The sequence below is a fragment of the Rhinolophus hipposideros genome (assembly GCF_964194185.1).
Source record: "Rhinolophus hipposideros genome assembly, contig: SUPER_9_unloc_5, whole genome shotgun sequence".
Taxonomy (NCBI): domain Eukaryota; kingdom Metazoa; phylum Chordata; class Mammalia; order Chiroptera; family Rhinolophidae; genus Rhinolophus; species Rhinolophus hipposideros.
The window spans coordinates 1-26,714 of record NW_027669493.1 but is presented as its reverse complement, the minus strand read 5'-3'; the positions used below and the strand labels follow the sequence as shown (position 1 = coordinate 26,714).

The window sequence follows — 26,714 nt, the reverse complement described above, 5'->3', positions numbered from 1 at the left end:
AGCTGAGAAAAAGAAGGGGCTGGGATATGTATAGTGATAGTAAAATTCTATAGGGAGTTTTCCCACAGTGACGGAGATATGCAATTTGGTTAAGGGTAAGGATTTTTAATGTGACTTTTACGTTATACCAGCCTGACTTTTATCATACTCGTGCCTAAATGGAATCTTTAATGGATTCCGGTACTCATTGTAACAGTCATGAAATCTTCCTGGTAGCTTTCAGTTATAAAACTATATAGCATAAGACATATAGTTTTATTTTTTTACACTTTGTATGTTGGTATGGTATACTTGTTAGGAGGAAGTGTTTTCTCCATTTTCTTTTTCGCTTACAGTCCGTGGACATTCCATATTGTTTTATATTAGTTTCCAGGATATTAGGTTCATCATTTAGACTAAAATAATAGTAGAGTTTTGAAAGTTTCGAATTCACGTTCTCCATCTCAAAACCCATATTACAAAAGGATTGCACTATGATCTAAATCATTGCATTGTGAATATATTTAAGTGTCTTCATCTAATTGAAGAGTACATGTGTTGCATAAAATAATAACCAATTTGAAAAGCAGAGATTCTTTTTTTTGTTTGTTTAGTGTTTGTTTTTTTTTTTAATTAATTTTATTGGGGTGACAATTGTTAGTAAATTTACATTCATTTCAGCTGTACAATTCTGTATTACATCGTCTATAAATCCCATTGCGTGTTCACCACCCAGAGTCAGTTCTCCTTCCATCACCATATATTTGATCCCCTTTACCCTCATCACCCACCCCCCACCCCCTTACCCTCTGGTAACCACTGAATTATTGTCTGTGTCTATGAGTTTTTGTTTCTCATTTGTTTGTCTTGTTCTTTTTGGTTTATATACCACATATCAGTGAAATCATAGGGTTCTCTGCTTTTTCTGTCTGACTTATTTCACTTAGCATTATTCTCTCGAGATCCATCCATGTTGTCACAAATGCTCCTATATCATCTTTCCTTAACGCCGAATAGTATTCCATTGTGTATATGTACCACAACTTCTTTATCCATTCATCTATCGAAGGACATTTTGGTTGTTTCCATGTCTTGGCCACCGTAAACAAAGCTGCAATGAACCTTGGAGTACACGTGTCTCTATAGAGAGATGCTTTTATATTTTTGGGGTAGATACCCAGGAGAGCGATTGCTGGGTCATATGGTAATTCTATTCGTAATTTCTTGAGGGACCTCCACACTGCCTTCCATAGCGGCTGCACCAGTCGGCATTCCCACCAACAGTGTATGAGAGTTCCTTTTTCTCCACAGCCCCTCCAACACTTGTTACTATTTGTTTTGTTGATGAAAGCCATTCTGACTGGGGTGAGGTGATATCTCATTGTGGTTTTCATTTGCATTTCTCAGATGATTAGCGATGTTGAGCATTTTTTCATATGTCTATTTGCCATTTGTATATCCTCTTTGGAGAATTGTCTCTTCAGGTCCTCTGCCCATTTTTCAATTGGGTTGTTTGTTTTTTTGTTGTTGAGTTTCATGAGTTCCTTGTATATTTTGGATATTCGCCCCTTATCAGAGGAACTGTTTGCGAAAATCTTCTCCCATTCAGTTGGTTGCCTCATTATTTTGTCAATAGTTTCTTTTGCTGTGCAGAAGCTTTTCAGTTTCATATAATCCCATTTGTTTATTTTAGTTTTTACTTCCATTGCCTTTGGAGTCAAATTCATAAAATGCTCTTTGAACCCAAGGTCCATAAGTTTAGTACCTATGTTTTCTTCAATGCAGTTTATTGTGTCAGGTCTTATGCTTAAGTCTTTGATCCATTTTGAATTAGTTTTGGTACATGGTGACAGATAGCAGTCCAGTTTCATTCTTTTGCACGTAGCTATCCAATTCTGCCAGCACCATTTATTGAAGAGGCTGTCTTTTCTCCATTGTATGTTTTTAGCTTCTTTGTCAAAAATTATCTGTCCATATTTATGTGGTTTTATTTCTGGGTTCTCAATTCTATTCCATTGGTCTATGTGTCTGTTTTTCCGCCAATACCAAGCTGTTTTGATTATTGTAGCCCTGTAGTACAAGGAAAAATCAGGGAGTGTGATACCTCCAGTATTGTTCTTTTTTTTTAATATTGCTATGGCTATTCGGGGTCTTTTGTGGTTCCAAACAAATCTGATGATTTTTTGTTCTATTTCTTTAAAAAATGCCATTGGGATTTTAATGGGGATTGCATTAAATCTGTATATGGCTCTGGGTAATATGGCCATTTTAACTATGTTGATTCTTCCAATCCATGAGCACGGAATGTCTTTCCATTTCTTTGTGTCTTCTTCAATTTCTTTCAAAAATGTCTTATAGTTTTCAGCATATAAATCCTTCACATCCTTGGTTAAGTTTATTCCTAGGTATTTTATTCTTTTTGCTGCAATTGCAAAAGGAATTGTTTTTTTCTATCTCTTTTTCTGAGATTTCATTGTTGGTATATAAGAAAGCAATAGACTTTTGTACGTTGATTTTGTAGCCAGCAACTTTACTGTATTCATTGATTGTTTCTAATAGCTTTTCGGTGGAGTCTTTAGGGTTTTCTATATATAGCATCATGTCATCTGCAAAGAGTGACAATTTAACTTCTTCATTCCCAATTTGGATGCCTTTTATTTCTTTCTCTTGCCTGATAGCTCTGGCGAGGACTTCCAACACTATGTTGAAAAGCAGAGGTGATAGGGGACATCCTTGTCGTGTTCCTGAACGTAGAGCAAAGGGCTTCAGCTTTTCACCATTAATTATGAGATTAGCTGAGGGCTTGTCGTATATGGCCTTTATTATGTTGAGGTATTTTCCTTCTATACCAATTTTAATAAGTGTTTTAATCATAAATGGATGTTGTACCTTATCAAATGCTTTTTCTGCATCAATTGATAGAATCATATGATTTTTGTCCTTTATTTTGTTTATGTGATGTATCACATTGATGGATTTGCGAATGTTGAACCATCCTTGTGCCCCGGGGATGAACCCCACTTGGTCGTGATGAATAATCTTTTTAATGCATTGTTGTATTCGATTTCCTAGAATTTTCTTTAGCATTTTAGCATCTGTATTCATCAGAGATATAGGTCTGTAGTTTTCTTTTTTTGTGTTGTCCTTACCAGGTTTTGGTATCAGGGTAATGTTGGCCTCATAAAATGAGTTAGGGAGTACTGACTCTTCTTCAATTTTTTGGAAGAGTTTGAGCAGGATTGGTATTAGATCCTCTTTGAAGGTTTGGTAGAATTCACTGGTGAAGCCATCTGGTCCAGGACTTTTGATTTTGGGAAGGTTTTTGATGACTGATTCAATTTCGTTACTGGTGATCGGCCTGTTAAGATTTTCCAGTTCTTCATGATTCAGCCTTGGAAGGCTATATGTTTCTAAGAACTTGTCCATTTCTTCTAAGTTATTAAATTTGGTGGCATATAGTCCTTCATAGTATTCTTGGATAATCCTTTGTATTTCTGTGGTGTCCGCGATAACTTCCCCTTTTTCACTTCTGATTTTGTTAATTAGTGTCTTCTCTCTTTTTATCTTAGTGAGTCTAGCCAAGGGTTTGTCGATTTTGTTAATCTTTTCAAAGAACCAGCTTTTTGTCACATTAATTTTTTCTATTGTCTTTTTGTTCTCTATTTCATTTAGTTCTGCTCTGATTTTTGTTATTTCCTTTCTTCTGCTGACCTTGGGTTTCGCTTGTTCTTCTTTTTCTAGTTTTTTAAGGTGTAACATGAGGTTATTTATTTGGGATTTTTCTTGTTTCTTGAGATAGGCCTGTAATGATATAAATTTCCCTCTTAAAACTGCTTTCGCGGCATCCCAAAAATTTTGGTAGGATGTATTTTCATTGTCATTTGTTTCTATGTATCTTTTGAGCTCTCCTCTAATTTCTTCTTTGACCCAGTCGTTCTTTAATAGTATGTTGTTTAATCTCCATGTATTTGTGTTTTTTCCTGCTTTCTTTTTGCAGTTGATATCCAATTTCAAAGCTTTGTGATCAGAGAATATGCTTGGTATGATTTCAATCTTCTTAAATTTGCTGAGGCTGATTTTGTGTCCCAATATATGGTCTATCCTTCAGAATGTTCCATGTACACTAGAAAAGAATGTATAGTCTGATGTTTTAGGATGAAGTGCTCTATATATGTCAATGATGTCCAATTCATCTAATGTGTCATTTAGGGCTGCGATTTCGTTATTTATCTTCTGTTTGGATGATCTATCCATAGCTGTCAATGATGTATTTAAGTCCCCTAGTATAATTGTGTTTTGGTCAATTTCTCCCTTTAGTTCTGTTAGTAGTTGCTTGGTATATTTCGGTGCTCCCTGATTGGGGGCATAAATATTGATGACTGTTATGTCTTCTTGTTGTATAGTCCCCTTTACCATTATGAAATGTCCATCTTTGTCTCTTGTTATCTTTTTCACCCTGAAGTCTGTTTCATCGGAAATCATTATGGCTACACCTGATTTTCTCTGGGTACCATTTGCTTGGCGTGTCAATTTCCACCCTTTCACTTTGAGTCTATGCTTGTCCTTGTAGCTGAGATGTGTCTCTTGTAGGCAGCATATGGTTGGGTTTAGTTTTTTGATCCAATCTGCTACTCTGTGTCTCTTTATTGGTGAGTTCAGTCCATTTACATTTAGGGTGATTATTGATATGTGAGGATTTCCTATCATTCTGTCTTTAGTTTTCTGGTAAGGCTGTGTCTCCATTGTTTCTTTGCCTTTTTGTTGTTGTCTGTTATTTCTGTGTGGTGGTATTCTATGATGTTTCCCTCTGTTTCTTCTTTTATTACAGTATATATTTCAGATTGGATGTTTTTTGAGTGGTTACCCTTGAGTTTATGTAAAAGAAAGTTTGATATTTAGAGTATTCCAGTTTCTTCAGTACGCTTACTTTCTCTATTCCCATATTCCAGTTCAGGCCTTTACGCTCCCCCTTTTTATGTTTCGGTTGCCACAAGTTGTCCCTGTTGATGGTGGTCTAATAGCCTCCTTTAGTATTTCTTGTAGTGCAGGTTGTGTATTAGAAAATTCCCTCAGCTTCTGGATGTCTGGAAAGGTCTTTATTCCTCCTTCATATCTAAAAGAGATCTTTGCTGGATATATTATTCTTGGCTCATGATTTCTCTCTTTCAATAGTTTGAATATTTGGTTCCATTCCCTCCTAGCTTGTAGAGTTTCTGCTGAAAAATCTGATGATAATCTAATGGGCTTTCCTTTGTAAGTTACCGTCTTCTTTTCCCTGGCTGCCTTGAGGATTCTTTCTTTGTCATTGATTTTAGACAGCTTCAATACAATGTGCCTTGGTGAAGGCCTGTTGGGATTGAGGTAATTGGGTGTTCTATTTGCTTCTTGGATTCGAGGATCCAGTTCTGTCCACAACTTTGGGAAGTTCTCATCGACGATTTGTTTGAATATATTCTCTGTTCCCTTCCCTCTTTCTTCTCCTTCTGGTATGCCCATTATTCTTATATTGCTCTTTCTGATGGAGTCAGAAAGTTCTTGTAGAGTTCTTTCATTTCTTTTAAGTCTCAAGTCTCTTTCTTCTTCCCTCTGTGTAAATTCCAGGTTCCTATCTTCGATGTCACTGATTCTTTCCTCCATCTGGTCAACTCTACTACCTAAGCTGGATATTTTATTGTTAATTTCTTCTATTGAGTTCTTAATCTCCAGAAATTCTATTTGGTTCTTTTTCAAGATTTCAATCTCTTTTGTAAAATGCTCATGGTGTTCTTTGATTGTGTTTCTGAGTTCATTAAACTGCCTTTCTGTGTTTTCTTGCATCTCGTTCAGTTTTTTCAGAATTGCGATCTTGAATTCTCTGTCATTTAAATCACAAAGGTCCATATCTCTAAGTTCCTTTTCTGGAGACTTTTCACTTTCTTTCTGAGCTATCTTGTTGCCTTGGTTATTCATGGCAATCACTGATTTACTATTTCTCTTCCTAGACATCTACAGGAGTGTCTTCTGCAACAGGTTGATAGGTATGCGAAGAGCTTTTGGAGTTCCAAAGCTCTTTCTGCACCAGATTCAGAGCCCGTATGTTTCAGCAGTTCTGTTTACTCCCGCAGGGATCCGCCCAGATAGGTGGGGCCAGGGGCGGGGTGAGTTGTGAGAAGTGGCCCAGAGCAATGGCGGCGACCACCACCACAGCCAGTCCTGCTTCCACAGCTCCCTCCCCTTTGCCAGAACTAGTTGAGCTGCGAATCTGTGTCTGCGGTCCACAGTTCTCAGAGCAGCAAATATTCTGTCCTTTGATCCGACACTGCTACTTTAATGCTTCTAGCACCGGGCAGGTGGGGGCAGGGCGAGCTCTGGGAGGGTAGGGAGGGGGCAGCTAGTCTCTGTGCCTAAGGCTTCCGTTCTCCGCTCGGCAGTGAGGTCTTAAACCACCGATTTCAGCCCTCTTCCCTCAGTCTTTGCTCCGAGGTCTGCCGTGAGAGAGCATTGTGTTCAGCTGTGCTATATGCTGCCCCCTCAGCCCTGTGGGCCGTAAGCCGAGCCCTAGCAGTCCGAGTCCTTCCCGCTCCCGCAGCTGCGGAGGATCCGGGAGCAGCGGGCTCCGAGCACTGAGCTAGGTCTGCGTCCTGCGCCCGCGCGGCTTCGTCTCCGCACTTCTCCTCTCCCTCCTCCCCCGCTCGCGCGATTCACCCACCTGGAGGTGAATTCAGTAGTCGGCCTCTTCGTCTTGCCTGTCTGCTGTGCAAGGAGTCCTTTGTGGAGTTATTGTTGTCAGATTCGTTGTAAATTCCAGGGGAGCGTTACAGAGGCTCACCTCACGCCGCCATTTTTTTTGATCTCTTGATTAGTGTTTTAATGGCCTGTTTGATTATGTGGTATTGATGCATGGGCCCTGGCCTGTATAAGCAAGAGCGACACAGATTTTCTTTTCACTGATATGGTGAAATACTCCATAGTCAAATCAACACTTGTTCTGGACCTATTCTGTAACCAGCACGATGTGAGTTAATCCTCAGAATAGCTTTGTGAAGGAAGGGAATCTTCATCTTCAGAGATAAGTAAATGGAGACCAAGACAGTCTAGGCAGCATGACTTGCAGTAGCCAGGGAGAAGTTTGAGGGTTTGATGCAAAATCCACTTGGCTCCAAAGCTGATGATGCTCTTGGCTGCTCCCTATAAAAATATGTCCGTGAGATTCTATGCCCATGTCCATGATGCATTGACCAAAGTAAAGAAAGGAGCCGTGTCTATAAAAGATAGGATCCTTTCTTTACTCTGGTCAAAAGCAGAGATTCTTAAAAACCATATAGTCAAATGTCAAGTTTCAGAAAGTTTTTAGTTTTGTTTTTTAAATGTAAAATTTTTCATTTCTGTTACAGCTGACATTCAATATGATGTGAGCCTCAGGTGTACAGCATCGTGATTAGGCATTTATATAATGTGCAAACTGGTACCCCGATTAGTGTGGTATCCCTGACACCGTACTTCGTTATTACAATCCTATTTACTGTATTCTTTGTGCTGTACTTGACATCTTCACGACTATTTTATATCTGCCACTTTATACTTCTTAGTGTTGTTTCCATTTCAATCATTCCTTTAACAATCCTCGAACCGGGCAAGGATCAGTTCGTTCTCTGCTCCTATGAGTTTGTTTCCCTTTTCTCTGTTCATTTATTTTTTTTTTTTTGGACATAACCAATAAGTGAAATCATGTGGTATTTGTCTTTCTCTGTCTGACTTTTTTCACTTAGAATAATACCTTCTAGGTCCACACATGTGTCACAAACGATAAGTATTTATTCTTCATTACAGACAAGTAGCATTTTGTTATATATATATGTCCATCTTCTTCTTTCTCCAAGATGATGGATTTTTTGGTTACTTTCTTATCTGGACTATTGAAAATAATGCGGCAAACAATAAAAAAAAAATAATGTGGCAACGACCATAGAAATGCATGTTGTTTTCAAATTAGTGTTTTGGATTTCTGTGGAGGAAAACCCAGAAGAGGGACTGCTGTGCCACATGGTAGTTCTATTTCTAAATTTTTGAGGAACTTCCATATTGTTTTCCATTGTCTGCCTGGATTTGCAGTCTCACCAACAGTGCACGAGGACTCCGTTTTTTTTCATATCCTCACCAACACTTGTTGCTTGTTGATTCATGGATCATGGACATTCTGACAGTTGTGAGGTGGTAGCTCATTGTATTTTTAATTTGCATTGCTCTGATGATTAGTGACACGGAGCATGTTTTCGTATGTCTCTTGGCTATATGTGTGACCCCTTTGGAGAAAAGTCTATTCAGGTACTCTTCTCATTTTGTAATTGCATTGTTCGTCTTTTGGTGTTAAGGTTTATGAGTTCCTTATATGTTTTGGATGTCAACTCTTTATCAAATATATCAGTGGCAAATATTTTCTCCATTCTTCCCGTCGTGACTTCATGTTGTTGTTGGTTTCCTTTGCGGTGAAGAAAGTTTGTAGTTTGATTGTCGTGTGTATGGGTCTTGCATTCTTAACCATTCAGCTACCTTATGTCTTTTCTGGAGCATTTAATCTATTTACATTTAAAGTAATTATTTGTAGGTACGTAGTTATTGGCATTTTCTTATTCACTTCTCCCCCTCCTGCTCTTTCTCCTCCTTCTCCTCATCCTCCTTTTTTTTCTAGTCGTGGTTTTACATTTCTTGTGATAGTGGTTTCCTGGTGCTGAACTGCAACACCTCCTTTTTCTCTGGCAAGCTCTTTTCCTCTCGTTTGATTCGAAATGAGAGCCTTGCTGGATACAGTGCTCTTGGTTGTAAATTATTGCGTTTCATCACATTTCTATATTTCTTCCCCATTCCTCTGTCCTTCGGATTTACTTTTGAGAGATCACCTGACAGTCTTATGCAAGCTCCCTTGTATGTACCTAACTGCTTTTCTCTTGCTGGTTTTAATATCTCTCTGTGTCTTTACCCTTTGGTGTTTTAATTCTGGTATGTCTTGGTCTGGGCCTGTTTGCTTTATTTTGTTTGGAGCTCTGTGTGTTTCCTACTCTTGCGTATCCTTCAACAGGTTAGGGAAGATTTCCGTCATTATTTATTCAAATAGGTTTTCAATTCCTTTCTGTCTCTCTCTTCTCCTTTTGATAGCCTTACGAGTGCTGTTACACTTTATCTTGTCCCAGAAGTCCCTTAAAGCCTTCTCTCTCTCGTTCTTTTTGACACATAATCATTTTTCATATCTTTTTCTTCTGTTCTGATTGTGTGTTTTCTGCTCCCTTGTCTTCCAAATCACTGATTTGAACGTCTGCTTCAACCAAATCTGGTGCTGATTCCATCTATTAATTACTCATTTCAGATGTTGTATTTTTCATAGTCGACTTTCGTTAATGATTTCCATGTCCATTTTTTAGGTTTGCTGTCTCTGTTGATGTGTTACAACGTTTATCTACTTTTCCCCAAAGTTCATTGACATCCTTAGAAGTAGTATTTTGAACTGTGTGTCTGGTAAATAACTTGTCTCCATTAGGTTTAGTTCTTTCTCTAGTTTTTTTTTCCTGGTCTTTCATTAGAGAAAAATTTCTTTCTCTCTTCTTTTTTCACTTCCTCTCTGTGTTTGTTTCAGTGTTTATGTGGATCTTCTAATTCTCCTCATCTGGACAGTATTGCCTTATATACCAGGTGTCGTGTGGCGCCCAGTGGTACAGGCCCCAGTTACCTGAGCCTTGTGTTCCAGAAGCTCATGTGGGTGATGTGTGCCCTCCTGTTGTACTTGAGCCTTATTGCTGTTGGCACATCTGGGTGTGGAATTGACCCTCAGGACGACTGGCTGTGACGACAGTAGATGAACCCCTGTGTGTGGGCTGACCTCGCAGAGTGAGATCGGCTGTAGCAGGGCTCCGGTGTCTGCTCAGTCCATGGCTTGGCTTTGTCATTTGTGAAGCTAATTTGGTCATGTTCTGGTGTCACTTGAAGCTGGTCCCAAGGTGTGTTGGATTTGGGGCTCTTGTGAGGGGCTGTCTGGCAGGCCCAGATCAGCTGCTGCTTGTGCCCAACCGGGAGCCACTAGGGGAAGGTACAAAGTGACCTGTTGTTGGTAGCTGCGTTTGTGAGTTTGTAGGCAGCTGCGAGGCGCTATGTCGTGAAGCAAGACAGGCTGATGGATAGGCTCCTAGAAAGAAATGGAACTCCTCAATATCATAAATGGTGCCCGAGTGGCTGTTGTAAACTAGAATTGTGATGATGCAAACCTCTGTTTACTGAGTGACTCCCCATGACGTGAGGGTAGAATTCATCTGCTAGCATGACACGTGCCTTCTTTGATTTGGTTCTGATTCTGCAGTTGTCTCTCCATCCCATTCTCAGAGTTCCAGGCTTACCCCATTCTTCTTCTGCCCTCACTTACAATATGTTGTTTCATACGCAGGCTTTTGCGCCCGCTGCCCTTTCTGGACTCCCCTTCATGGTTTCCCTCCGCACCTCGTATGTCTTTCAAGATGCAGCCCTGTTTTTGCAGCATGTGGTACAACTGATTGTTGTTTCTTTTGTGCCCGTACTATACTTTATTGATCTGAGGTGTAGGACTGGAGAGCGGTACTTTTCTGTTCTGATTGTTTTCACAAATTATAGTATATCGACCTCTACTAGAATATAGGACAAAGTCTTTCATTTCTATTTCCAGCTTCCCCTGGGTCTATGCCTGTGATTTGATGGCTATGATAGCGGTTTGTTGTCTTACTGACTGAAGGACTGAGTGAGCGAGTGAATGAGTAAATGAATATGATGTTTTCTGAAGTTGGGTTTTTCTTTTCTTTTTTTTAATAGAAAGAAGCAACCAAGCCGCCAATTGGAAAAAGAGAAAAAGGTGTGGATATTATTGAAAGTGCTCCACAAGAGCAAACAAAAACTGATATCTTGACTTGTGTTGATGGAGCACACCAAAATAATACAAGTGATAATTTAGTGACTATCTATGAATTCTTTCTAGCTTAAGTGCTGCTATACACAAATCTAACACGTGTAGATCCAACTGTGATTTTCATTTCTTATAAGCATTTGTTCCTATCTTTTTTGCAAAAGTATCCCCATTACTAACAACTGCTTCTTCTTGCAAATGCTTCGACCCCCTGAAATTCTTTTCTGCTGTTACTTTTATGGAAATATTCATGACTTGGATGTGTATTTAAAATGCATAGAAATATATGTTCACATTAATGTTCTGTGACGTTTTATAGTTAAAACATCGGCATTAAGATTGAAAGAAGAAGCTGAAAAATTATGTTGGGATTCTGAGGTACTGTCATTCACTACTATTATTTTTATCATTATTATTTTAAATGTCACCATCCGGTGATGTTAAAACATAAAAGGTATGGTTTGACTATACTTTCTTACCTCTGCATTTCCCCACCTAAATTATTTTATTATGGTATAGCCTATAATTAATAAAATACATATGTGCTGAATATAATGAGACTGCATAGTACAGCTTGGCTAACTTGCATGGGTCACTGAAGGCGGTCGGTGTAGAATAGTATAAAACGAGAAGGCTTCCAAGTCATAAGGAATCAGTTGGGTTCTGAAGTTAAGTTTACCTAAAAGCTAAAGAATCATTCCAGCTTGAAGTATGCCCAAATGCATGCTTCTGTGGTTTTTACGGTTGTGTAAATGTCCTAATGAGATTCAGAAAGAAAGAATTTGGAATTTAGGGTTTTTTATACCTTGGAATTTGAAAAGATAATGCCTGCTACATGCAAGTATTATTGTATTTGTATTCTCCAATAGATCTGCAAGGAACTTTTCCAGGGAAGGAAGAGCATTGTTAATAGTAATACTGTGCAGGATTATACTAACAACAATCGGCCGAGTGCTGCTTTAATACACAACAACTGTCCTGTTCAGTTAAAATAGCATGCATTGAGTATCTTGATGGCAACCATGCTTGTAGTAATAGAAGTACAAAGTAATGATGAGCCAATGTGAGATGACAGCTGTGAAAAGAGACAGGAGGAGTGTGATCTTCTGATATAGGCAGCTGCTGCCTACTGGTGTAGACACTGTGTTTGACGATAAGAACACACTAGAACCCTGGATAGGTCACTTAGTAGCTGTGGGATCTGGGGGAAACTTCTTTTTAACCTGTTGGATGTCAGTGACCTCATTCATCATAAAGGTACTTATGCCTACCTTTCAGGGTGTGAAATGAACTAATGTGGTAACAAATGTGAAAACACTTTGTGAAGTGTAAAGGGAGCTATAGAAATGTAAAATCAATGATCACAGTGGGTGGTAGTGACTTACCAAATGGTGGGGACACTTTTTGTAAACCTGAAGGACAATCAAATGGCTGTAGTGTGAAGAACAGAGTGGAAAAGTTAGAAGGGGCATGTGGATTTCTAATCTGGGGGATGCTAAACTTCAGGAGACTGTGATAGGCGATACCCTGTTGATGTGTAGTGTTTCGGTACTTGAGGCTCTATTGGTGCGAGCTCAGTGTTTTGACCTGAAGTAAATGTCTGTGTGGGATACTGCCACGTGAAGCATGAGAAGGAGCCAGTCATGTGAAGGTCTAGGAGCGAAACCTGCTGGGCAGGGACAGCAATGGATCCTGTGGGTTCATCATTTTATTCTAGTGTCTTGGAATGGTCAGGAAGCAGGAAGAGGGTCAACCACCATCAAACCATTTTTATATTTGTTGTTTGTGTGGATAAGAAATAAACTGTGCATGGCAGATGCCTGGTACATTTGAGATGGTTAACATATAAATGTTCTTATTTTACCCTGATTAGATCTTATTAAACTTTTTGAAAAGTTGCATAACTATATATAACATTTTCCTATTATTTATTTAAATATAACTTAAAGAAAGGTTTTTCTTACACCTTTGTCATTCTGTTTAACCACTTTTCCTATCAAAATTTTTATCAAATAAGAGTTTGGTTTTGCCAAGCACTTGTTGACCTAGATGAAGTAGGTTCTAATATGTTCTGTTTAGACTCCACAGGACATACACCAAGGTTTCTTACCATGTCGGTCAAGTATCTTGTTTTAACACTAAAAAAACAAACAAAAAGAATGTATCATTAGAAATATTTCAAAGTATAGGAAGTACACTTTTCAAGGTATTTAGTTCGCTGCAAAAGTAATTGCAGTTTAAAAGGTTTTAAAAAATTGCACAAACTGCAATATCATTTGTACCAACCTAATATTTGCTTAAATACCTATTTTTCAAAAAGTCCTTTTCTTGGAGTTTATAACGTTAATATTGTTATCCTGAATTGTTAGCTAGAGATTGCATGAAGTGTCCATTAGTTACTAATCATCTTGTTTCCTAACCCCTTCAGCCGAGCATTGAATTGGAAGATCCTGTTCCTAACAAAGCTGTAGGAATGGATTTGGTGCAACTCTTCGGACCAGGTACACTTTGTAATACCAATTTAATTTTGCGCAGGAGTACGCAAGGACATGTGACATGCTTGCAGTCTTCTCTTTCTCATTCCTTTTTTTTGTTACAAATTTAATTGAAGGATTTGACATAAATAATGTGATGTCATTGTTGGTATCGGTGTTTGAGAAAAGGTATTCACAGGAATAAGAAAATGAGATTTTAAATTGGTGACTTCACTAAGATGGTTCTCCGTTTGTTCCATAGCCTAAATGTCCCAGTTTAAAATCCCTGTACTTAATAGCGTTACCAGAGGTCAATTATCACACTGGAAGATTTTTCCAGCGTTTTCAAATGGTCATTTGAATTTTGACGTTTACCCAAGTTAGCCTCAGTTGCTACCATGACAATTGTTTTTTAACTTTACTTCCTCTTAGTGTTGTAACACTGATGGTCTTAAGCCAACCAGATGTTCTGCTGAGCAGACACTGGCGGCATGTGTATGTGCGCCTATGCTATCTTCGATTATTAAAAATGGGAGAAGTAGTTAATGGTAATGAATATTTGGTAGACACAATCTTTGAAAACAGGAATTCTGAAGCTTTTGTGCCTTGGGATGCTTTTATGCGATTAAAAATTATTGAGCATTCCAAAGAACATTTTTAAGTCGGTAGGCTCCATACATCGTGACAATATTAGAAATAAAAACTGAACAATTTAAAATAGGAGCACACACAGTCATGCATTCTGTGAGCCATTGGAGCTACGACCCAGTAACCGTAGACCTATGATGTCACCATCAGAGCTGTGATATCACGGCTGTGGAAAACTCTACTGTACACTTAGAAGAGAATGAGAGTGAAAATGGCAAATGACATTCAGTATTTCTGTGAAAATAGTTTTGACCTTTTCGGGCCCCTCGACTGACAGACCTTGGGACTTCACGGATTCTCACATGACATTGGAAACCACCGTCTTAAATGATGTACGGGCTTCCTGGATGTGAAGTGATAAAAGAGGCTTTAAAGCTTCACTTCTACAGTGTGGTTTTCTTTCACTTGTCTCGTAGATTTAAGCTGAGATTTTGTTTAAAAAGCAAAAGGAAAATGTTTTGTTATGTATTTGTTTTCTGTCTCATGGTGCCCTGTATTCTTTGGAGCTAATGTATACCTAGTTTGAACGTATTTTTTTTTAAGATTTTTTTTTTATTGGGGAAGGGGAACAGGACTTTATTGGTGAACAGTGTATTTCCAGGACTTTTTTCCAAGTAAGGTGTTGTCCTTTCAATCTTAGTTGTGGAGGGTGCCATTCAGCTTCAACTTGTTGTCCTTTCAGTCTTATTGGTGGAGGGCGCAGCTCAGCTCCAGGTCCAGTTGCCATTAGTAGTTGCAGGGGGCGTAGCCCACCATCCCCTGCGGGACTCGAGGAACTGAACCGACAACCTTGTGGTTGAGAGTCCACTGGCCCCTGTGGGAATCGAACCGGCAGCCTTCGGAGTTAGGCGCATGGAGCTCTAACCACTTGAGCCACCGGTCGGGCCCTGATCGTATTTTACTTGGAAACAATAAGGTCACCCAAGCCTGTCATTTGTCATTTGAATTTCAATTATCAAAGGCTTAAAAAGTGAATTCTGAACGTATTGGAGCATTTAGAAAAGACCATTTTCTTGTAATAAGTAGTTTCTTATTTGAAATAGTACGATTCATTGAAACTTGTTTTAAACCCATGTTTGTCACACATATTTAAACTTAAGCGGTTAGACATAACTTTTGATAATGACAAAAAGATTCATACCCACACCATTTTAACTATTAAGAAGAAAAGCTTTAATTGGAAACACATTATATAACAGAAATTGCTGAGTGACAATAGTTAATTCAACTTAACTTACGTGAATGGCAAGTATAGGACAACTAAAATAAAATGTACTAAGAAGGAACAGAGTGTTTGGGAGAAAGGAGGACGTGGGACTGCTTCTCTGAAGAAGGACGTTTTACAAGATGGTCAGCTTTGTGTTATTTTTACCTCCTCATAAACGAAAATTTTATTTTCAGATTCTCCCAGCTGGAATGTTGCTTCTTTGATTTTCAATCATGAAACTTGTCAAAGATCCTGGGATTCGAAATTTCGTGATAAATGGCCATTTGTCACACACTCATTTAGAAAACCTCTGTCAGCATCCACAGAGTTTGGACAGATGGCCGCAATAGACAAACGAAAGACGCAAATTGGAGGTGTGTTCCTCTTACATAATTCTTCCCTCCATGACTAGTGTGAATCACAGCCACCAGGAAACAGAGAAAGCAAAGAAGGAAATAAAAAACACACAAAGAGTTCAACCCTAGCCTATCTCTGTGTAGGATGATCGTAGTTCTGAATTTCCTACAGTCATTTTGTAGCAAAATCTGCTTTATGTTTACTCTGTTTACACAACTTACAGCCAAATAGAATAACTTTTAGCAGGACATTGGCATTCTTCCTCAATCAGAGTAACATAAGGAAATAAGAAAGGGAATAAGGAGAAAGTGTGATTCCATTTAGACTAGTATTTAGCGTACACTGGGGAGTATATATGCATACATACACACATATGTAGGTACATACGTATATATGTATATATATCTGTGCATATGTGTATGTGTATGAATATATATTAAAATATATATGTGTGTATACACACACACACACACACACACAGACAGACATAGAGCAGAGGAAGTAAAAGTTCTTCATGTATTAATTGCCCACCAGTTGTATCAGTAACATTCACTCTACTATAGTCTTCAGGGGTGTTCCCAAAGAAACATTTTTACATCACTTGAATCTGATGCTTTGAAAGTTCTGTGTTTTTCTGTTGTGTATTTACAATGTATGTAAATGTTTTCTTTAACAGTGGATGAGTGTCCTAAATGCGACCCTGCAAGCAGGTAGGATTTTATGGATTTCTAAAATTGCATGTTAACTGAGAGACTGCCCAGAGAAGCCAGTAAGCTTTAATGAGTGTTCTGCTCTGGGCTAGACCCAATATTATGTGCCTAACTTTGGTAATCCCAGGTCGTCGGCACAGTAGATTCGCAAAGTAGCTGTGCTGTTCGGCCTAGTTTTTATTCATTAGACGAGTGTGGTTCCGGGAGGTGGATTAACTGACCCCTGGTTCCATTGTTACCAAGAGGCTGACCCGTGATGTGACCTTCAGCCTGCTTGGCTTCCCAAGTCCGTTCTCTTGTCCCTCGGCCTGTACTGAGAAGTGCCTGGACAGGTCTGGATTCAAGATTCAGGTGCACGTCAGGTGGCCTCAGAGAGTCCCGTTTAGTGATGCCTTAGTGCTGATTTAGAAGTTTCCTACCAAGCCCAGTTAGCCCAAGCTCTTGTCTGAATGTACTTGATAGTTGCAGCAGTCACGAGAACCTTGTTTTCACCATCAGTGTTGAGGGCAGATGTCAGTTCGTTGTGGCCACCAAACCACAGGTTGTACATAAGCAAGACCTAATCAGATAAATGTTTTCAGGTATAATGCGACGTACACTTCTTGGGATGAATCGTTGTTCTGTAAGTGAAGATCATCTATGTATAGACCATGTTGTGTTAATGCAGCACAAATTGAGATGATATTTCTAATTGATTCCTCTACTGACTGACTTCCCAGCCTGTGTTTCCCTTCTGGCTAATACCTTTCCCTTGTTGTAGGAAGTTTTTTCTCTTTTTCCAGAGTCTTTCTTCCCTCTTCCATGAGTTTTCTTGATTTTTCCCCTTTTTCTCTGCATTCTCGGGGTATTATTGTTGCCGTTGTTGTGTTATTTTTTTCCACTTCTGCCAGCTAAGTGTTCTCCATTTTTTTGACAGAATCAAAAGTACATAGAATTCCAGGTGTTAAAGGAATGTTAGCAATTAATTATTCAAAACACCCCCTAGTACTTCATGCTGCCATTAATGTTTTGGTCAAGTAGTTGATCACATGAGGAGTTTGAGCCCCAAGAGATTAAAGTGACTTATTTGAGTATAGTGAGTGATGAAATGAGATTAAGTGTAGGTTTCTAAGCCCAGTACACTTCCTTCTTTATCATCCTTTGGGTGAGGGTTTAATTATGGAAAGGTCTAGTGAATGCAGTGGAAGAGGATAAGAATGGAATTAGCAGGGGAATCCAAGTCTCAATAGGACCAACACTGGGTTGGAATAGGAATAAAGCTTTTAGATTAGAGATCAGAGATCAGATAAGGGAAAAGAGATCAGAATAGTAGGGTATGACAAGGTAAAGAGAAATTACAAGCAAGAAGGACACCGGATGTTGGTAGTTGTCTAAAGAAGCAGATTAAAGTAATGGGTTCAAGGGCGTCTGAACAGGTTGGTGCTTTTTCGTTTGTTGAATTGGAGGAACCAGCAAAACTTAAGGTTGTATGAAAACATATTAAACCTTTGAGCCTCTGGAAACATTCTCTTTATAGCAAGTAGAATTGTGGTATTATCCACCTGCACCCGAAATTACAGAGGGGGTCCCCTCGAGTCCAAAGGCACTGGAGATTGCTGAACTACATAGATCTATGGCCCACGGCAGGTGTCTCGTCACCTCCACCTCTTTTCCCAACGGGCTGATGTCCTTCCCATGGAGATGGAGGGTTGGGCAGAGGGAGGACTGATTGTGAAAACAGTAATGGAGTTGGGTAGGTGGTAACATGCCTGTGTTGGGAGTGGATGACTGAGGCTCCATTGAGCTTATTTTCCAGGAACAGGGAAATAGAAAAGTCCTACTGTGGGTCATTTGAGCCCAACCTTGTTTCAGGAGTCTATGCCTTCGTAGGCTGAAGTTTTCAAGGTTGGAGATTGCCAGGAAGCTGTGCGGACAAGTGATCGGAGAGTGGGGAGGCTAACAACATACATATTTGTTCTTTGACTTTTGTACGTGTAACTTGCAAACATTTCACACATTTCAGGGAACTCACTGTAGTGTTTCAGGGTGAAAGGAAGGAATGGAGTCTATTTAATAACTGCGTTCTACATTAAAGACGCAAGACTGCCGTTTTTGACCCACACAGATTAATCTTTGAACCAGGGACAGACCATGGAGAAGGGTCAGTGTATAGTTCTACCTCGATTTAGCTCATTGCTTTTGTCCCAGTTCAGGTTCCTCTTGTCAGCTATTAATTGCGTTTTCAATTCAGCCCTGGGGACTTTTGGTGAAAACAAGGTACTGTCAGGTGTTGCCAACATGTTGGCTGTCATTCTTTGTTATGGAAACTTAGAGTGTATCTTCATTAACTCGTGCATGAGTTGGGAGTGGTGCATTCAGAAATAGATAACTGATCGCTTTTCTAGAACATCATCTAAATTTTAATCATATCAAGAAACTTCATTTCATATGCAGATAGCTGAATTTTACTCCTTTTGTTGTTGTTGTTGTTGCTTTTGTAAAGAAATGAATTCACTTGTTTCTGTTGTGTATCTTTACCCTGAACTCTTTCCTGGAAACGTGGCAGTGATGATTCATGGTCTACATTAGACGATCGACTCTTCAATGTTGATACCAAGGTAAAAGTCTCCTGTGTGAAATTAACTTTTGTGCTCTTAATTTAGTTTTGTGTAGCACTGAGTTGTAAAATTTAGTAGTGCTCCACCTATCATTGTTTTATGTTTGTTATGGAAAATTGGTCAGCGTGAAACATTTTATAACATATGACCATTTGACGCTTCATTGTTTTGTTGTTGTTCTTTTAACTTTAATAAGTATTGAAGACGGGAGCTGAGAAAAAGAAGGGGCTGGGATATGTATAGTGATAGTAAAATTCTACAGGGAGTTTTCCCACAGTGACGGAGATATGCAATTTGGTTAAGGGTAAGGATTTTTAATGTGACTTTTACGTTATACCAGCCTGACTTTTATCATACTCGTGCCTAAATGAAATCTTTAGTGGATTCCGGTACTCATTGTAACAGTCATGAAATCTTGCTGGTAGTTTTCAGTTTTAAAACTGTATAGCATAAGACATATAGTTTTATTTTTTTACACTTTGTATGTTGGTATCCTATCCTTGTTAGGAGGGAGTGTTTTCTCCATTTTTTTTTCATTGACATTCCGTGGACATTCCATATTGTTTTATATTAGTTTCCGGTATACTAGGTTCATCGTTTAGACTAAAATAATAGTAGAGTTTTGAAGTTTCGAATTCACGTTCTCCATCTCAAAACTCATATTACAAAGGGATTGGACAATGATCTAAATCATTGCATTGTGAATATATTTAAGTGTCTTCATCTAATTGAAGAGTACATGTTTTGCATAAAATAATAACCAATTTGAAAAGCAGAGATTTTTTTTCCCAAGTTTAGTGTTTTAATGGCGTGTTTTATTATGTGGTATTGATGCATGGGCCCTGGCCCGTATAAGCAAGAGCGACACAGATTTTCTTTTCACTGATATGGTGAAATAGTCCATAGTCAAATCAACACTTGTTCTGCACCTATTCTGTAACCAGCACGATGTGAGTTAATCCTCAGAATAGCTTTGTGAAGGAAGGGAATCTTCATCTTCAGAGATAAGTAAATGGAGACCAAGACAGTCTAGGCAGCATGACTTGCAGTAGCCAGGGAGAAGTTTGAGGGTTTGATGCAAAATCCACTTGGCTCCAAAGCTGATGATGCTCTTGGCTGCTCCCTATAAAAATATGTCCGTGAGATTCTATGCCCATGTCCATGATGCATTGACCAAAGTAAAGAAAGGAGCAGTGTCTACAAAAGATAGGATCCTTTCTTTACTCTGGTCAAAAGCAGAGATTCTTAAAAACCATATAGTCAAATGTCAAGTTTCAGAAAGTTTTTAGTTTTGTTTTTTAAATGTAAAATTTTTCATTTCTGTTACAGCTGACATTCAATATGATGTGAGCCTCAGGTGTACAGCATCGTGATTAGGCATTTATATAATGTGCAAACTGGTACCCCGATTAGTGTGGTATCCCTGACACCGTACTTCGTTATTACAATCCTATTTACTGTATTCTTTGTGCTGTACTTGAAATCTTCACAACTATTTTATATCTGCCACTTTATACTTCTTAGTGTTGTTTCCATTTCAATCATTCCCTTAACAATCCTCGAACCGGGCAAGGATCAGTTCGTTCTCTGCTCCTATGAGTTTGTTTCCCTTTTCTCTGTTCATTTATTTTTTTTTTTTTGGACATAACCAATAAGTGAAATCATGTGGTATTTGTCTTTCTCTGTCTGACTTTTTTCACTTAGAATAATACCTTCTAGGTCCACACATGTGTCACAAACGATAAGTATTTATTCTTCATTACAGACAAGTAGCATTTTGTTATATATATATGTCCATCTTCTTCTTTCTCCAAGATGATGGATTTTTTGGTTACTTTCTTATCTGGACTATTGAAAATAATGCGGCAAAACAATAAAAAAAGAGAAAAAGACAATAATGTGGCAACGACCATAGAAATGCATATTGCTTTTCTAATTAGTGTTTTGGATTTCTGTGGAGGAAAACCCAGAAGAGGGACTTCTGTGCCACATGGTAGTTCTATATCTAAATTTTTGAGGAACTTCCATATTGTTTTCCATTGTCTGCCTGGATTTGCAGTCTCACCAACAGTGCACGAGGACTCCGTTTTTTTTCATATCCTCACCAACACTTGTTGCTTGTTGATTCATGGATCATGGACATTCTGACAGTTGTGAGGTGGTAGCTCATTGTATTTTTAATTTGCATTGCTCTGATGATTAGTGACACGGAGCATGTTTTCGTATGTCTCTTGGCTATATGTGTGACCCCTTTGGAGAAAAGTCTATTCAGGTACTCTTCTCATTTTGTAATTGCATTGTTCGTCTTTTGGTGTTAAGGTTTATGAGTTCCTTATATGTTTTGGATGTCAACCCTTTATCAAATATATCATTGGTAAATATCTTCTCCATTCATCCGGTCGTGACTTCATGGTGTTGTTGGTTTCCTTTGCGGTGAAGAAAGTTTGTAGTTTGATTGTCGTGTGTATGGGTCTTGCATTCTTAACCATTCAGCTACCTTATGTCTTTTCTGGAGCATTTAATCTATTTACATTTAAAGTAATTATTTGTAGGTACGTAGTTATTGGCATTTTCTTATTCACTTCTCCCCCTCCTGCTCTTTCTCCTCCTTCTCCTCATCCTCCTTTTTTTTCTAGTCGTGGTTTTACATTTCTTGTGATAGTGGTTTCCTGGTGCTGAACTGCATCACCTCCTTTTTCTCTGGCAAGCTCTTTTCCTCTCGTTTGATTCTAAATGAGAGCCTTGCTGGATACAGTGCTCTTGGTTGTAAATTATTGCGTTTCATCACATTTCTATATTTCTTACCCATTCCTCTGGCCTTCAGATTTACTTTTGAGAGATCACCTGACAGTCTTATGCAAGCTCCCTTGTATGTACCTAACTGCTTTTCTCTTGCTGGTTTTAATATCTCTCTGTGTCTTTACCCTTTGGTGTTTTAATTCTGGTATGTCTTGGTCTGGGCCTGTTTGGCTTTATTTTGCTTGGAACTCTGTTTTTCCTACGCTTGTGTTTCCTTCAACAAGTAAGAGAAGATTTCCGTCATTATTTACTCAAATAGGTTTTCAATTCCTTTCTGTCTCTCTCTTCTCCTTTTGATAGCCTTACGAGTGCTGTTACACTTTATCTTGTCCCAGAAGTCCCTTAAAGCCTTCTCTCTCTCTTGTTTTTTTTTGACCCATAGTCATTTTTCATATCTATTTCTTCTGTTCTGATTGTGTATTTTCTGCTCCCTTGTCTTCCAAATCACTGATTTGAACGTCTGCCTCAACGAAATCTGGTACTGATTCCATCTATTAATTACTCATTTCAGATGTTCTATTTTTCATGTTTGACTTTCGTTAATGATTTCCATGTCCATTTTTTATGTTTGCTGTCTCTGTTGATGTGTTACAACGTTTATCTACTTTTTCCCAAAAGTTCATTGAGTGTCCTTAGAAGTAGTATTTTGAACTGTGTGTCCTGTAGATAACTTGTGTTCATTAGGTTTAGTTCTTTCTCTAGTTTTTTTTTCCTGGTCTTTCATTAGAGAAATTTTTTTTCTCTCATCTTTTTTCACTTCCTCTCTGTGTTTCTTTCTGTGTATTCTGTGGATCTGCCAATTCTCCTCATCTTGACAGTATTGCCTTATGTACCAGGTGTTGTGTGTGGCCCAGTGGTACAGACCCCGGTTACCTGAGCCTTGTGTTCCAGAAGCTCATGTGGTTGGTGTGTGCCCTCCTGTTGTACTTGAGCCTTATTGCTGTTGGCACATCTGGGTGTGGAATTGACCCACAGGACGACTGGCTGTGACTGCAGTAGATGAACCCCTGTGTGTAGGCTGACCTCGCAGAGTGAGATCGGCTGTAGCAGGACTCCGGTGTCTGCTCAGTCCATGGCTTGGCTTTGTCATTTGTGAAGCCAATTTGGTGCTGTTCTGGTGTCACTTGAAGCTGGTCCAAGGTGTGTTGGATTTGGGGCCTCTTGGGAGGGGCTGTGGGGCAGGCCCAGGTCAGCTGCTGTTTGTGCCCTATCGGGAGCCACCTAGGGGAAGCTACAGAGTGACCTGTTGTTGGTAGCTGTGTTCGTGATTTGTAGGCAGCTGCGAGGCGCTATGTCGTGAAGCAAGACAGGCTGATGGATAGGCTCCTAGAAAGAAATGGAACTCCTCAATATCATAAATGGTGCCCGAGTGGCTGTTGTAAACTAGAATTGTGATGATGCAAACCTTTGTTTACTGAGTGATTCCCCATGACGTGAGGGTAGAATTCATCTGCTAGCATGACACGTGCCTTCTTTGATTTGGTTCTGATTCTGCAGTTGTCTCTCCATCCCATTCTCAGAGTTCCAGGCTTACCCCATTCTTCTTCTGCCCTCACTTACAATATGTTGTTTCATACGCAGGCTTTTGCGCCCGCTGCCCTTTCTGGACTCCCCTTCATGGTTTCCCTCCGCACCTCGTATGTCTTTCAAGATGCAGCCCTGTTTTTGCAGCATGTGGTACAACTGATTGTTGTTTCTTTTGTGCCCGTACTATACTTTATTGATCTGAGGTGTAGGACTGGAGAGCGGTACTTTTCTGTTCTGATTGTTTTCACAAATTATAGTATATCGACCTCTACTAGAATATAGGACAAAGTCTTTCATTTCTATTTCCAGCTTCCCCTGGGTCTATGCCTGTGATTTGATGGCTATGATAGCGGTTTGTTGTCTTACTGACTGAAGGACTGAGTGAGCGAGTGAAGGAGTAAATGAATATGATGTTTTCTGAAGTTGGGTTTTTCTTTTCTTTTTTTTTAATAGAAAGAAGCAACCAAGCCGCCAATTGGAAAAAGAGAAAATGGTGTGGATATTATTGAAAGTGCTCCACAAGAGCAAACAAAAACTGATATCTTGACTTGTGTTGATGGAGCACACCAAAATAATACAAGTGATAATTTAGTGACTATCTATGAATTCTGTCCAGCTTAAGTGCTGCTATGCACAAATGTAACACGTGTAGATCCAACTGTGATTTTCATTTCTTATAAGCATTTGTTCCTATCTTTTTTGCAAAAGTATCCCCATTACTAACAACTGCTTCTTCTTGCAAATGTTTTGACCCCCTGAAATTCTTTTCTGCTGTTACTTTTATGGAAATATTCATGACTTGGATGTGTATTTAAAATGCATAGAAATATATGTTCACATTAATGTTCTGTGACTACGTTTTATAGTTAAAACATCGGCATTAAGATTGAAAGAAGAAGCTGAAAAATCATGTTGGGATTCTGAGGTACTGTCATTCACTACTATTTTTTTATCTTTATTATTTTAAATATCACCATCCGGTGATGTTAAAACATAAAAGGTATGGTTTGACTATACTTTCTCACCTCTGCATTTCCCCACCTAAATTATTTTATTATGGTTTAGCCTATAATTAATAAAATACATATGTGCTGAATATAATGAGACAGCGTAGTACAGCTCAGCTAACTTGCATGGGTCACTGAAGGCGGTCGGTGTAGAATAGTATAAAACGAGAAGGCTTCCAAGTCATAAGGAATCAGTTGGGTTCTGAAGTTAAGTTTACCTAAAAGCTAAAGAATTATTCCAGCTTGAGGTATGCCCAAATGCATGATTCTGTGGTTTTTACGGTTGTGTAAATGTCCTAACGAGATTCAGAAAGAAAGAATTTGGAATTTAGGGTTTTTTATACCTTGGAATTTGAAAAGATAATGCCTGCTACATGCAAGTATTATTGTATTTGTATTCTCCAATAGATCTGCAAGGAACTTTTCCAGGGAAGGAAGAGCATTGTTAATAGTAATACTGTGCAGGATTATACTAACGACAATCGGCCGAGTGCTGCTTTAATACACAACAACTGTCCTGTTCAGATAAAATAGCATGCATTGAGTATCTTGATGGCAACCATGCTTGTAGTAATAGAAGTACAAAGTAATGATGAGCCAATGTGAGATGACAGCTGTGAAAAGAGACAGGAGGAGTGTGATCTTCTGATATAGGCAGCTGCTGCCTACTGGTGTAGACACTGTGTTTGACGATAAGAACACACTAGAACCCTGGATAGGTCACTTACTAGCTGTGGGATCTGGGGGAAACTTCTTTTTAACCTGTTGGATGTCAGTGACCTCATTCATCATAAAGGTACTTATGCCTACCTTTCAGGGTGTGAAATGAACTAATGTGGTAACAAATGTGAAAACACTTTGTGAAGTGTAAAGGGAGCTATAGAAATGTAAAATCAATGATCACAGTGGGCGGTAGTGACTTACCAAATGGTGGGGACACTTTTTGTAAACCTGAAGGACAATCAAATGGCCGTAGTGTCAAGAACAGAGTGGAAAAGTTAGAAGGGGCATGTGGATTTCTAATCTGGGGGATGCTAAACTTCAGGAGACTGTGATAGGCGATACCCTGTTGATGTGTAGTGTTTCGGTACTTGAGGCTCTGTTGGTGCGAGCTCAGTGTTTTGACCTGAAGTAAACGTCTGTGTGGGATACTGCTACGTGAAGCATGAGAAGGAGCCAGTCATGTGAAGGTCTAGGAGCGAAACCTGCTGGGCAGGGACAGCAATGGATCCTGTGGGTTCATCATTTTATTCTAGTGTCTTGGAATGGTCAGGAAGCAGGAAGAGGGCTAACCAGCATCAAACCATTTTTATATTTGTTGTTTGTGTGGAAAAGAAATAAACTGTGCATGGCAGATGCCTGGTACATTTGAGATGGTTAGTAAATAAATGTTCTTATTTTCCCTAATTAGATCTTTTTTTTTAATGTATTTTTAAAAAGCCAAAGGAAGTAAAAAGAGTAATAAATTTAATATTCTGTACTAGAACAATACCCAAACTCCTAATATATAAACTTAACTCTTAGTTTTGAAAATGTAAACTAAATGTTAATATAATTGTATTCAAGGGCAGCCGCAACCATGGAACCCTGTTACCTTACAGAGGAAGGGAAGGGCTTCCTCAAATTGTTCTTTTTTTTTTTTTCATAAATTTATTTATTTATTAGTTTCAGGTGTACAAAACAAGGTAATACTTAGACGTTCATCATTTATATCCCTCATACTGTGAACCCCCCTCCCCCCATCCACTATCCCTCCGACCTCACACTGAACCATCACATTATATATATAAAATTATAGTTGGCATTCATTAATGTTTAGCTTCTGATGTACAATGCCATGATCAGGTATCCACAGTATCCCTGAGGTGGTCTCCCAAATAGGACGCATGTCCATCGGATACCCAACAAAATCTTTACAAACTTTTTGAAAAGTTGCATTACTATATATAACATTTTCCTATTATTTATTTAAATATCACTTAAAGAAAGGTTTTTCTTACACCTTTGTCATTCTGTTTAATCACTTTTCCTATCAAAATTTTTATCAAATAAGAGTTTGATTTTTCCAAGCTCTTCTTGACCTAGATGAAGTAGGTTCTAATATGTTCTGTTTAGACTCCACAGGACATACACCAAGGTTTCTTACCATGTCAGGCAAGTATCTTGCTTTAAAACTAAAAAAGCAAACAAACAAACAGAAAGAATGTATCATTAGAAATAAGTCAAAGTTATAGGAAGTACACTTTTCAAGGTATTTAGTTCGCTGCAAAAGTAATTGCGGTTTAAAAGGTCTAAAAAAATTGCACAAACTGCAATATCATTTGTACCAACCTAATATTTGCTTAAATACCTATTTTTCAAAAAGTCCTTTTCTTGGAGTTTATAACGTTAATATTGTTATCCTGAATTGTTAACTAGAGATTGCATGAAGTGTCCATTAGTTACTAATCATCTTGTTTCCTAACCCCTTCAGCCGAGCATTGAATTGGAAGATCCTGTTCCTAACAAAGCT

At 38.7% G+C, this 26,714-nt stretch overlaps 1 protein-coding gene across 4 annotated transcripts in view; it reads left to right on the top strand.

The window, feature by feature from the left end:
- The window catches only part of LOC308502961 (ankyrin repeat domain-containing protein 26-like), a 57,593-nt gene extending 31,348 nt beyond the window's left edge, over positions 1-26,245 (top strand). For 2 of the 4 annotated variants that reach the window (XM_081080778.1, XM_081080779.1), the window contains 6 exons: positions 10,786-10,825; positions 11,196-11,254; positions 13,305-13,377; positions 16,239-16,272; positions 18,818-18,869; positions 23,649-25,607. In XM_081080778.1, coding sequence (XP_080936904.1) covers positions 10,786-10,825; positions 11,196-11,254; positions 13,305-13,377; positions 16,239-16,272; positions 18,818-18,869; positions 23,649-23,816 — 426 coding nt within the window. In that variant the 3' untranslated portion in view covers positions 23,817-25,607. Of the gene's footprint in view, positions 1-10,785; positions 10,826-11,195; positions 11,255-13,304; positions 13,378-15,399; positions 15,580-16,238; positions 16,273-18,817; positions 18,870-23,648 lie in introns of all 4 variants that reach the window. The other 2 variants (XM_081080776.1, XM_081080777.1) reach the window with 2 other exon arrangements.
- The last annotated feature ends 469 nt before the right edge of the window (positions 26,246-26,714 follow it).